The sequence below is a fragment of the Arachis ipaensis genome, chromosome B4 (assembly GCF_059453495.1).
Source record: "Arachis ipaensis isolate K30076 ecotype BB chromosome B4, ASM5945349v1, whole genome shotgun sequence".
In the NCBI taxonomy this organism is placed as follows: Eukaryota; Viridiplantae; Streptophyta; class Magnoliopsida; order Fabales; family Fabaceae; genus Arachis; species Arachis ipaensis.
Genome location: NC_142439.1, coordinates 7,836,787 through 7,849,868, shown reverse-complemented (window position 1 = coordinate 7,849,868; position 13,082 = coordinate 7,836,787). Strand labels below are relative to the sequence as shown.

The 13,082-nt window shown below is 35.4% G+C and overlaps 2 protein-coding genes and 2 non-coding genes across 5 annotated transcripts; all 4 read left to right on the top strand.

Annotated features, from left to right (window-relative positions):
• The first annotated feature begins 3,978 nt into the window (after window positions 1–3,978).
• Window positions 3,979–7,576, top strand: LOC107638707 (scarecrow-like protein 13). The gene is made up of 2 exons (XM_016342069.3): window positions 3,979–4,234; window positions 5,323–7,576. The coding sequence occupies exon 2, from the start codon at window positions 5,613–5,615 to the stop codon at window positions 7,266–7,268; it is 1,656 nt and encodes a 551-aa protein (XP_016197555.1). The 5' UTR covers window positions 3,979–4,234; window positions 5,323–5,612; the 3' UTR covers window positions 7,269–7,576.
• A 1,793-nt stretch (window positions 7,577–9,369) lies between these two features.
• LOC107637553 (zinc finger CCCH domain protein) lies at window positions 9,370–11,238 on the top strand. 2 transcript variants are annotated; one of them, XM_021120632.2, is made up of 5 exons: window positions 9,370–9,453; window positions 9,633–10,117; window positions 10,196–10,375; window positions 10,561–10,747; window positions 10,858–11,238. In XM_021120632.2, the coding sequence occupies exons 2-4, from the start codon at window positions 9,781–9,783 to the stop codon at window positions 10,713–10,715; spliced, it is 672 nt and encodes a 223-aa protein (XP_020976291.1). In that variant the 5' UTR covers window positions 9,370–9,453; window positions 9,633–9,780; the 3' UTR covers window positions 10,716–10,747; window positions 10,858–11,238. The 2 variants fall into 2 exon arrangements, with proteins under 2 accessions (XP_020976291.1, XP_016196443.1); XM_016340957.3 differs by having other exon boundaries at window positions 9,372–9,453; window positions 10,205–10,375.
• Window positions 11,239–12,367: 1,129 nt separating this feature from the next.
• Window positions 12,368–12,441, top strand: TRNAT-AGU (transfer RNA threonine (anticodon AGU)). Its single transcript has one exon. It is a non-coding gene; the product is annotated as a tRNA-Thr (tRNA).
• Window positions 12,442–12,535: 94 nt separating this feature from the next.
• Window positions 12,536–12,639, top strand: LOC148566588 (small nucleolar RNA SNORD96 family). The gene has a single exon (XR_015882770.1). It is a non-coding gene; the product is annotated as a small nucleolar RNA SNORD96 family (small nucleolar RNA).
• The last annotated feature ends 443 nt before the right edge of the window (window positions 12,640–13,082 follow it).

Below are 13,082 nucleotides of genomic sequence, written 5' to 3'. Positions count from 1 at the left end.
AAGCCACTGATCATCATATTTCTGATATGCTGCTCCTTGATATTGAGCTGACAGATATCTTTCCACGGGCCCTTCCTAAAGGCAACAGTTGGGTTGACAGCATTGCAGTTGGGTCCAGCTGATTACAGGAGCATACCACTTTCTTTCAAAGCGGGCAGTCCTCCTTTGAGAAGCGCCACCACCACTTGAACAGGAGTGATGCATTTCTAATTAAAGCATCTCCCACCCCCAAACCACCTAGCTTTTTCGGAGCTTAGACTACCTCCCATCTCACCATTGGCATCCCACTATTCCCATCTTCTTTACTCCATAAGAACCTTCTCTGCAATCCGATTATCTTTTCTGCAACCGCCTTTGGCATCTTATATAAGCTCAAGTAGTAGATCGGCAGGCTATTGAGAACCGCTTTTATGAGGACCAATTCACCCGCTTTGTTGAGAGTTCTAGCTTTCCATAGGCTCAGCTTGTCTTTCACTTTATCTATGATTGGTTTCCACGTCTTCACCAATCGAGGGTTAGCGCCAAGAGAAATGCCTAAGTACCTGACAGGCAGCGCCGCTTTAGCACACCCCAACAAACCACATATATTCATCACCCATTCCCTCTCACAGTTAATTGGGATTAGACTCGAGTTCTCAAAGTTGATGCTCAGGCCAGACATCAACTCAAAGCTGCGTAAGAGCCTCTTATAATTCACCAGTGTCTCTGTTTCCTGTGGACAAAATAAAATTGTGTCATCTGCAAATTGTAGATGCGACAATTCTATGTTGTCCTTTCCCACCAGCAGTGGAGAAATTCAGCCATTTTTTACCGCCTTCCCCACCATCCTGTGCAGCACGTCAACAACAAGCACAAACAGAAAAGGAGAGAGAGGGTCTCCTTGTCTGAGACCTCTCTCCATCTTAAATGGCTTAGACGGTGACCCATTAATCAACACCGACAAAGACGCTTTAGTCACACATTCCTTCACCCAAGTCCTCCATCTAAGCCCAAAGCCCATCTTCTGCAGGACTATATCCACAAAGCTCCATCTCACTCTGTCATAGGCTTTCTGAAAGTCAAGCTTGACAATTGCTGCCTGCTTCTTCTGTAGCTTTAGCCATTGGACCGTCTCACAAGCAATTAGGGCACCATCATGTATTTTCCTGCCCTTTACAAATACAGACTGAGTCTCCCCTACTAAATTTGGCATCACTGATCGCATTCTTCTTACAAGCACTTTAGATATCACCTTGTACACACAGCCCACCATACTAATCGGTCTTAAGTCCTTAATTTCCTTAGCTCCCACAAATTTTGGAGCTAACGCCACCCAAGTAATATGAGCATCTGTTGGTAGCTTCGCATTCTGGAAAAAGCCCAACACAGCTGCAGTGAACTCCTGACCCAGCTCCTCCCAACAATTCTTTATGAATTTCATGTTATACCCGTCACTACCTGGAGCTTTACTGGACTCACAATCCCAAACTGCATCTCGTACTTCCTCAGTTGATGGCATCGCCTCTAGTGCTTCTCCCTCCTCCTCAGTAATATTCTTAACTAGCCCATCACGGATCCCAATCAAAGGAGCATACTCCTGCCTATACAGTTCTTTATAAAATCCCAAGATCGCAGTCTTTATTCTAGCCTGATTCCGTACTATTCTTTCATTAATCACTAAAGATTCAATTATGTTGTGTCTCCTTCTTGCCGATGCCAGGTTATGGAAGTACCTAGTATTCTTGTCCATATCTCGGGCATGTTGGGATCGGGACATTTGCTTCCAATGAATCTCCTTTCTGACATACCACTTCGCACAGCAAGATGCCAGAGCCTTTCGTCTAGCCTCCATGGTTTCGTCATAACTACCAGCACTAACCATATCATCAATTTTCTTAATCTCTTCCTCAAACTTCTTTATTCTGTTGTCCATGTCCCCAAACTTTTCCTTATGCCATCTTCTCAGAGGTACTGTTAACGCCTTAAGCTTGTTGGTGAATATATCATCTCCCAAGTTCCTCCACTCGTCCTTTACCAACTGTAGGAACCCTTCATGCGTAAACCAAGAATCCAAGCTACGAAAAGGTCTTGGTCCCGTACAAAGTCTAGAATCTTCTAAAATCAATGGGCAATGATCTGAGAGACCTCTCGGCCCTCCTTTCAAACGAGTATCTGGGAACTCCTCAAGCCACTCCACACTGACAAGGACCCTATCAATGCGGCTACAAGATTGACCCCGGAACCAAGTGAACTTCCGATCAGACAGTGGTAAATCTACTAACTGTAAGTCCTGTAACCATTCTTTGAAATCCTCCGCAGATGCAGGTAGACTAACAGCACCTTTTCTTTCTTCCAACCGTAGTATCTCGTTAAAGTCTCTCATGAAGCAAAACGGAACCTGACATAGACCCACAATGTAGCTTAACTCCTCCCACATCACCAGTTTCTCACTCCGAACATGTGCACCATATACCAAGCAGAATGCACAATTAAAATTATTTTTTGTCAACACACCTTCAACACACAGCCAGCCATCCTCTTTGTAGCAGTTCAACCGCTTAAATAAAAAATTGTCCCATATTAACAACAAGCCGCCAGAGGCACCAACTGATTCCACATAGTCCCAACCCACCGTATCACTCCCCCATAAGTGTGCTACATCAAACTTGGTCACCACCTCCCTCTTAGTTTCAATTAGACCTAGCATATTCAACCTATATTTTTTCTTCAACTCTTTCACCATACTCAACTTTCCACACCCTCCTAAGCCTCTAATATTCCAACAACTATAAATCATTTAAAAGAATTGCTACATATTATTATTATTATTACAATTAATATTATTAAAACCATTAATCATTCTTTGATGCATGAGTAATAAAGAATGCAACACTAGTTTTTAAATTTCTTGTTTTGGTGATACCGTATGAATTGAAACAGTTAAACTGATAATGTTACATAACAAAAAAGTAAGTACCATTTTCTGTATTAATTATTGTATTTATTTTATATATTTTTGTTTTTCCATTAATAACTGTTTATTTTAAGCCATTATATCTAGCTCCACCTGTTTAAAATTAGAAAACCGAATTTTTATATTCAGAATTTTATTTATGCCTACCGAAACAAGAATATTAACTAATTAAGTTCACTCTAATTTAAGAAAAAGAAAAAGAGAAAACAAATTTATTAGTAAATTATAAATAACTTCCATATTAATTTATTAGTAGTCCACTGAGTAGTAAGTATGAGCGCGTTTGACGAGGATTTTTTTTATTAACTAATTTTTATAATAATTAATTTAGAGATCACTTTAATAAAGACATTAAAAATATCTTTTTTTAAAGATGTTTACATGTGTCATATTATTATTGGATATTTTTATTAAATTAGTTAATAATTTATTTTTTTTCAGAACAAAATCGGTTTATTATAGCAATAATAATAAACCCAATTGTTTGCATTATAATTATTAGACTCGATTTGATCCGATCGAATTACACAATCTAAATCGAATATCATTAAACTTTTTGATAAAAAGACAAATATATCCCTAATTTTTTGTTTTGTGAACATTTAAATCTCTAAAAATTTAAAAATACAATTAAATTTCTAAAAAAATGGATTTATTGTTATTATTATAAAAAATCGATTTTATTTTAATTTGTTAAAAAATTTAAAATAACCGATTCATTAATATGTCCAATAATAATACAAAATATAAATGTCTTTAAAAAAAACGTTTTAAGCGTCTTTACGAGAACATCCCCAATTAATTTACTATATATAGCAGCACATAATTTTTTCGTGTTGGTAAGAAGCTGAAGAATAAGTACTTTACTCGGTGAGGAACATTCTATTGATTCTTGACACCATTCATGACCTCAAACCGAGTAACATAACACTGCCTAGGCCTCTTTTCGTAATTATCACTTATTCATAGGGGCAAATCTTACAAACCAACCATTATTTATGATATCATCATAATAATAATAATACTAAATTACTAATACTAATTAAGTAATTATTTATTTAAATTACACCAAAACTTCTAGTAACCTGATCACTATAATACATTGCTTTTGGACTCTTGAGACGGCTATCTCTCTCTCTCTCTCTCTCTCTCTCTCTCACAAAACCACTGTCTTCCTTGGCTTCCTAGGAATCTCTGCCGTACATCACACAGAAACTGAAACCTAAGACTCTGTCTCTGAATCTGAGCATCAACATACACCTCACAATCACAAACACAAAGGTAAGTTCTGTTCTTTTAAGGTTTCATGATTGATGGGGTTTGAGTTTAGAAATGGCGTACACACACGTGTGCTGTGATTTGATGTGATGTGTTTTTGGTTTCAGGGTCAAAATCTTTTTTCCATTGGAACTAATCTGTTTTTTTTTGTTAGATTTATGTTTCAAAAGGGATTGTTTTGATTTAAAAAAAAAAGATTTATTTTGCTTACTTTGTGGTTGCTGATAAAACAATAAATAAAGTAATAATATTGGCAATGAAGAACTGAAGAGAAAACAATAAGAGTTTATTTCTACTTTCTTTCTTTTTTGTCAGTTCTTAAAACTTGTTGCTTTTGAGGTAGGCTAACGCGTTTTATCTCAATAAATGAGTTTCTATATTTATTTTTTTATTTTTGTTTTTTTAGTATATAAGTGATTTTTTTTTTAAATATTTTTACTCTCCTGCAATAAATATGCTAGCCTGATGATGCAAAATGAATTGCATGTGCTATGCTATTTGGTCAAAATTCAAGCTATTTTTTATTTTACTCTTCTCTGGTCCTTCATGGCTTCATAAGCTTTTAATAGTGGATGAATTTGCATGTGAGGTATTTGTTGATGATTTTTGGGGAGTTGGTTGAAGGTTTTGGCAACAAATGCTCCCATTTCCAAGAAAGATGTCTTAATTGGGGTGTGCATGTGTATTTTTAATGTAATTTGGATTGAGTTTGCATCTCATAATTCCTAGAATAGAAATCTTGAATTTTGTGGTGGAGAACTTCTAAATGGGATATGGGACCAAATAAGTTCTTATGATTGGTCCTTTTTTGCCCCAATAGGGATCATAAATTGCATGCAAGCTGTAATTGCTCTGTTTTGCACTTATGGTGTTTGATATATTGCCTCACACAAATAGAGTTTTGCCTTGTTTGTATACCCAGACTGTCTTCAAAATCTTGTTTGGGTGTTGTTTTTCTTTGTCACATCATTTTTATCAGATATTGCTTTATCATTTGTCAAGCTGTTTAAAATAAATTTCCTAAATTTCCTTCTTGCTTTGTTTTATCAACATTGAAGCTGAATTAACCATATTATTATCTTACTCTGCAGGTTTTGGCTTCTTTCATGCAATTTTGTAGATAGCTTACACAATAATTTTGCCGATGCTTAAAGCACCTAGAACCTTCTCAAAATGGAGGTTGATTATTTAGTAAAATAGTATTCTCTATATTTATGCAACTAACAAACCGCTGATCTGGAAAAGTTTGGAGGGATTTTCAGAGTAACAAATTTATTTCACTACTAATTTTTGGCCCCAGACAAACCGGCATCCAGGTCCTATTCCAGGGTATCCAACTAACCCGACCTATCCCAACCCGAATTAAGCGATTTGTTATCAGATGCAAACCTCCCAGAAACACTCAACCTCAGCTGGTATTCACATATACCACCAGCCAGTGCAAGGCATTGATCCTTACAATCATTACCAAATATTACAAAGCAATTCATGCCATGATATCCATGACAGTAGCAGCCAGGGGACCAATGTGTCGTTTGAAGCCTCGAAGGAGCAATACTATACCCTTGATTCATCCCCAGCAACCAATGGTCTCATAGGTTGTGATTCACCTTCCTGTGCTAGTGTATCATCCAGTAGGAGCCCTTTATCTCCACAGAATTCTCAGTCATACTATTCAGATCAGCACCAATCTTCTGACAACAACTATGGATCGCCAATAAGCGGTTACTCAAGTGCTGAAGATAGCTATGAATTGAAGAACAAGCTAAGAGAATTGGAGATTACATTATTGGGGCCAGAACCAGATATTGTTGATAGTTGTCACTGCTGCTTCAAGAGTGTTCACCAAGGAGCATCTCCAATGTCGAAGTACAATTGGGTTCAGATTGCTGAGATGATTCCAAAGTTGGACTTGAGAGAAGTCCTTATTCTTTGTGCACAATCTGTGGCTGATGATGACATTCAAACAGCACTAGGGTGGATGGATAATGTGTTGGTGAAGATGGTATCTGTTGCTGGGGATCCAATGCAGCGACTAGGTGCATACATGTTGGAAGGTCTTAGAGCAAGGTTTGAATCATCAGGGAGCTTAATTTACAAGGCATTGAAGTGTGAACAACCAACAAGCAAGGATCTAATGACTTATATGCATGTCTTGTACCAGATTTGCCCGTATTGGAAATTCGCTTACATATCTGCAAATGTTGTCATTGGAGAAGCAATGCAGAATGAAGCAAGGATTCACATAATTGACTTCCAAATTGCACAAGGCACACAGTGGTTCTTGCTCATGCAGGCTCTCGCTCGTAGGCCGGGTGGACCGCCGTTCATCCGTGTCACTGGTATTGATGATTCCCAATCAAATCATGCCAGAGGTGGAGGACTTCACATTGTGGGAAAAAAGCTCTCAGAATATGCTAATTCTCTTGGGGTGCCCTTTGAGTTCCACAGTGCTGCAATGTGTGGATCAGAGGTTGAGCTAGAGAACCTTGTGATTTGGCCCGGCGAAGCTCTTGCCGTGAACTTCCCTTTTGTTCTGCACCACATGCCGGATGAGAGCGTAACCACTGAGAATCACAGGGACAGGCTATTGAGGTTGGTGAAGAGCTTGTCACCAAAGGTTGTTACCCTTGTTGAGCAAGAATCCAACACCAACACCTCACCCTTTTTCCAAAGGTTTGTTGAGACCCTTAATTACTACACTGCCATGTTCGAATCCATCGATGTGGCTCGTCCCAGGGACGATAAGCAGAGAATCAGCGCAGAACAGCACTGCGTGGCCCGCGACATTGTCAACATGATAGCTTGTGAGGGCCCTGAGAGGGTGGAAAGGCATGAGCTTCTAGGAAAATGGAGGTCAAGATTTTCCATGGCTGGTTTTTCAGCTTGCCCTATGAGTTCTTCAGCTATGGCTGCAGTTAGAAGTCTCTTGAACGAGTTCAATGAGAATTATAGGGTTGAACAAAGAGATGGTGCTTTATACCTAGGATGGAAGAATAGAGCTATGGCCACTTCTTCTGCATGGACATGTTACTGACTTCACTATATATCTTAGGTGCATGTATATTTTTCCTTATTGTTCTCCCTCTTTCTTCCCCTTTTTTAACCCTTAGTTATAATTCAGTGATATGCAGTTTCTGAATAGGATTTTGAGATTCAGCTTTGTTCCAACATGTATTGTAGTCCTTTTTTGTAGCTGAATCTCTAAACTTCATGTACATGTCTGAATACTTGAAAGAGAAAGAACCTCAGTTTCAGTAGTCATAGACACAGTTTTTTATGTGCACTAAGCACTCAGTTTAATGTGGTATTTACTGTGAGATGAGAAAGTAATCATTTTAGGTACTTGTTTGATTCCCTTTTTTTTTATTTTTACTTTGAGCTTATGTAAGCTGCTATCTAATGTTCATGGAGCTCAAGGTCTTGGTTTATTAGTGCACTTTGTGTACTAGTTTAATGTATGTGTTCTGATATAGGTGTAAATGAATTGGACTGGTCATCACACTTATCCAAACAAGAGGATCACCACAACTTTCATTCAACTTCTCCATGTGTGAATAACTGAATATATATATTGAATTGTTGATATTAGTATATAGAAATGAGGTGTATTAATAACTAATCTTGTGTAGTCGTATACTTAAATTGATGGATTATTGTGTCATGTTAGAAAGTTGTTTTGAAAGTTAAAGAGTAGAATGTGTTATTTGACTGAACACATTGAAATGGTCCAAATCTTGAATAAAAAAAAAGGAAATTCAGATATATGGTAAGTATCCTTTATTAATATTACAAGATTGTATATCAAGTTAATATTGAATCCTTGACTAATTGAATAAATAAATATGAATAACACAATTTTACTCAAAAGGCACACACCAAAAAAATATAAAAATATAAAAACAATGATAAAAAAAAATATAAAAATAAAGAGACGAAATTGTGGGGGTGTTAAGAGGGCTAAAAAATTTGGATATGGAAGTAGAATGAGTGTTATACCTTAACGTGGTAATTTTTGGTGTTTTTTAAAACTATGGGAGTACATTGTGTTTAAAAAATTTTAAAAGTTTGGAGTACACAAATCGGTCCCACCGATTTGTGTTGAAAAAATTGAAAAAATTTGGAGTACACAAATCGGACTCTCCGAGTTCTTTGTTTTGAAAATTTTGTAAACAAATTGAAGGGTTCGTTTTGCTTGTTGTATACAAAATTCACATAGAAGAAATCGGACCGTGTGATATGTCCTCACCAAAATGGATGGTCCGTTTTTTTTTTTTTTTATTATTATTTGGTTATACTGGTCCCTGGGTCCGATTTGTGATGGAGATGAATTTTTTTTTTTAATTTACAGGAAATAGGAGAGTCCGACTGTCCGAGTTCCCATCCGCAAGTCGCAGCACAGCTGGGTAAAGTTCCCCTCCTCTCCATATCCGCGTCCTACATTAACGTTGTCTTCATAATAAAATTAATTTGCCTGTTAAGAGTTGTGTTGGGAGAAAAAAATATAAAAATAAACATTATAAATAAAAAAAATTAAAGAAATCAAAATAAAATTTACTGAAACTACCTACTAAAACAGTAAATTTTTTATTTTGGAAAAACAATGAACTCCAAACACCATTCCATAACAACCTTTTGACAAGAAAAAAGAAATGTTAAATAAAAGAAAATTTCTTCGTTACCTTTGTAATAAATTTTCAGCCACAAATAATACAAGATATTAACTCCAAAACAGTTAGACACTACTACTTGATATAACCCTTAAAAATAAAGAGAGAGATCGTTAAAAGAATTGGTATGGAGTAACGTAAAAGTTGGTGTTATTCTATGCTTGTGATGGAAAAAAGAATTAACTAATACAATTTCATTGGACGACAGAAAATAAAATAAAATTGAAAATATATTCAATTCAGTTACAACATAGTAGAGCATGTTAGATGTTATGTAATAATGTTTTAAGAGAGACCAAAATGGTCAAGTGTCAATGATGGAAGGAACGGTTATTATGGGATGTAGAAGCCACGAAACTTGTCATGCAGATCTCAATTTGGAAATGAAAACAATAAAAAAACAGTTATTTACTCATACAAAATTAATAATATTAAATTATTAATAATACTACCATTTATTTTCTGATCATGTAAAATGTAAATTCTCCTTTTTCACGTACACACGCAAATTGCTCCTCTGCCTCCTCCACTATTCAAAATCTGCACTCTCAGGTAACAACAATCTCTTCCATTCCCCCAACCTTCAAATTCTTATCTGTTTCTGTTAATGAAATCTTCTTGTTAATTTGGATTCTGTCTTCCTAGAAACAGAAATTATTAGGCTCTTTTTTATGTTAATGATGCCATTTATATGAATTTGATATTGATTCAATTTTTTTTGGTGTAATCAGGGAGAAAGAAACATCACTGTCAGTGTTGTGTGTGTGTGTGTGTGTGTGTGTGTGTGTGTGTATATATATATATAGATAGAGAGATATTGAGAAAAAGAATCCTAATTTGTTGAGGATCAGGTTAAATTTTGTTGGAGTGTGAGTGTGCATGGAAGAGTTTGGAGAGGGAGATGTTTTGAGGAGGATGCAGAGAGAGCAAGAGAGGGAGAGGAGGAGAATTCGCGACCGCGAGAGGAGGCAGGCCATGACTCAGGAACAAAGGGAGCGCCACCTGGCCAGGAGGCGCCGGAACTACCAGCTGAGGAGGCAGAGGGCAGCAAATAACAATGCTGCCGGATTCATTCCTCTCCCTCAACCACCGCAGCCGCAGCCGTTTCTAGAATCAAGTGCTGGTGAAGCCAGTACTAGTGATGAGCTTCAAGGTGTCACCACTCCATTAGACCATACTGCCCTCTCTCATCATGGCATTGCTCTCCCTCACCAAGGTTTGTTTTCTCTCATGTACTAGTTGTTACATTTTTGAATATGTATAGTTTGTGTGTTCTAATGCTACAATTCAATAGGATCATCAGTTCATATGGAAAATCTAGCATATAAACCAGCCAATTCAGCAAGATTTCGGCTAAATCATATTAAGCGCCTCGCGCGAAGCCTGACATCTTCAATTGGTGACCCAGCAGCTGCTACTCAACAGGTTCCAGCTGAATTGATAACAAAGGAAGATCTATCAACTGCTGATTGTGGTAAATTATTATTGTTGTTATCTGGAGTTGTGTTGTTTCTGCATTCATAGTGTTTGACGTTATGCCTATTCATATATACACACAACATTTTTTCTATTATTTGCATCTAGTTTGAGAAAAACCATAGCTAGCTAGCTTGGAACCTTTAATTGTTAGTTTGAATCATTGAGATGAACAAATTTCAGGTGGCGCGCAGAAATCTCTGCGTTTGAATTGTGTCAAGCGCCTTGCGAGATCAATAAATTGTGTTCCCAAAGAAATTGAATCTCAGAAAAACCATACTTCTGCACAAGAAGGGATTCAATTACTTGGTAATGAGAGCTCTATAGCCTCTAGCTAACAACTTTATGAAATCAAATGGTTCACTCAAAGGTACATTACAAAAAGTTGTATATACATTATTGCAATTGATATAAGTAACCTTTACTTGCTGTATTGAACACACTTTAAGGCTCTGCTAAAATAATTGTGTATGTCATTAGCTTTCAGGTAAACTTGGAAGATTGTAGAAACTGCTTTTTAGGTTTATGTCATATACACAGAGGAAAAAGAAGAAAAGGCATATACTTGAAGGGTTTGGCTGCAGTATGGTGTATAATGAACTGTGATAGTCAACACCAACTTCACAAATAGAGATCCTTTTCAGCATTCTTTCATTTGTATTTTGCAGCTACCATTGTAGATGATGATAGATATTTTTAGACTCAGCTTTCTTTTCTTCTTTACTAGCATATTAGACCAATATACTTTGGATAGCATTTTGATCTCCATCAGAATATTTCTTTATTTATCATCAACAAATTTGAGAATTGAGATTTGTTCTTACATATTAGATCAATATAAACTTGCCTAGTTGAGCCACCTTTTCATATTGTAGCATGAATTCTCACTTCTCAGCACATAATTGTAGTTGTAAAAGAAAATAATTTGGTAATTGTGTGATGGACTAAGAAAAGTAATTAAGAACAAACATGCATGAATGAACATGTACACAAGAGACTAGGTTCAGCTTGCCTTTCTCAGCTATGAACTTTATTCCAGGTGAAGAGAATGACTTCAGCTGAAAGTAAAATAATTAAAGATTTGGTCCCTTGAGAATCTATTTTATTAATTTATTTTTTAAAAGATATACTTGATATCAATTTTTTAAAAGAAAGACAATAATAATATTTGAACAGTTTTTAATGGATACTTTTACTCATACATTGATATAAATATTTAAAAATATTTTCAAAAAATATGTTTAAATAACATTATTAAAGACAAGAAAAAAGCTTCTATTTCACTAAAAATAAATCTTTTTTTATAAGGATATTTAAAAAGAATAGTGTATATTAACTTTAGTAAGAAAGTTTTCATTAGTTGGTAAATTTTGAACTTACATCCTTATATAGAATGAGACAAATCTCATTATCTTTGGTTAACATCCAATCATTTAATCTTATGATTTGGCCAACTCTATTCTAAAATATTCCTTCGTCCAAACATAATATATAACACATTACCTCAAAAATAATACTTAACCACAAATATTAAAAACACAAATTTAATACACATAAATGTATATAAACAAAAGTTATTTACATTTAGGACCCATTTAAAAAGCTTTAAAAGTAATTTTTCTGAGCTTTGAAATTATGAAAAATAATAGTATTAATGTCTGATATAATTTTCAAAACCAAATTGCAACTTTCTAAGAAACTATTTAGGAGCTTATAGAGAAGTTAAAAAAAATGACTTCTCTCATAATAAATTTTTTTTATCATATTTTTTTTTAAAATAAACACTTTTAGAATTAAAAACCCAAATACAAAATAGCTTATTTATAAGCTACTTTTAATAGTTATTTATTATTTAAATTATTTTTTTAAAAAATGAGCTTAATTAGACTTTATTCTATGATTTTATCCAATAACTTTTTCAGTTGTTTGGATATTACTGAGTTCTTTGTCAGAATTAAAATATTTATCTGTGATTATTATAGCCATCAAAGCTTTCATAGCTCAGTTGGTTAGAGCACCCGTTTAGTAAGCGGGAGGTCTTGAGTTCGACTCTCAATGAAAGCATTTTATGGTTTTTGGTCCCTCCCAAGTTCCATGCTACAATTGTTCTTGATGTGTTGTTCCGTTTTGTCTTTTATGCCATTATTCTTAAAGTAATTAGCCAATGGTGTTAATTAGTTACCAAAAATACCATCTTTGAGGACTGAATGACTTTATTATTGTTGTTTTATGCCCTGCTCTTATTCTTTAATTCTGAGGCTTTATTCTGCCTACTTTTCCTTTTGGGCGGTTGCTTGATGCTCTTTTTCGATGTCCATGTTGTAAAGTTGGCTCATGATTTTGAAAGCTTTGAGCTTTTCAATATTTTAACTTGTTTATTAGCTCTTAACCTTGTTGGGGTGTGCAAATTTGACTGTGCTTGCACAATGGTCCTTCCAAATCCAATTGGTTGAGTTCTTAGATAATGTTTGTCTTATATTCCTTATCATTGCACTCATCATGTTTCTAGTTGCTGAATTTGCTTTTCTTTTATGGAAAATGAGGTGGAAAGAAGAACTTTATTTGGAGGATGCATAGATTCGTGTTTAGAGTTTAGATGCCAGTTTGCTTTAAGTACAGTTGCTCAATCTTTTTACTTGTCATTACTCATTCCCAATCAAAGCATCTTTGTGTAACTCATATAATTCTACGTAGAATCAGTTTTA

Bases quoted from the DNA above. Each gene is read 5' to 3' on its own strand.
- LOC107638707 (XM_016342069.3), top strand. From the start codon at position 5,613: ATGCAAACCTCCCAGAAACACTCAACCTCAGCTGGTATTCACATATAC.
- LOC107637553 (XM_021120632.2), top strand. From the start codon at position 9,781: ATGGAAGAGTTTGGAGAGGGAGATGTTTTGAGGAGGATGCAGAGAGAG. The intron at 10,118-10,195 runs GTTTGTTTTCTC...ACAATTCAATAG, and splicing joins CATTGCTCTCCCTCACCAAG to GATCATCAGTTCATATGGAA. The intron at 10,376-10,560 runs GTAAATTATTAT...AACAAATTTCAG, and splicing joins TCTATCAACTGCTGATTGTG to GTGGCGCGCAGAAATCTCTG.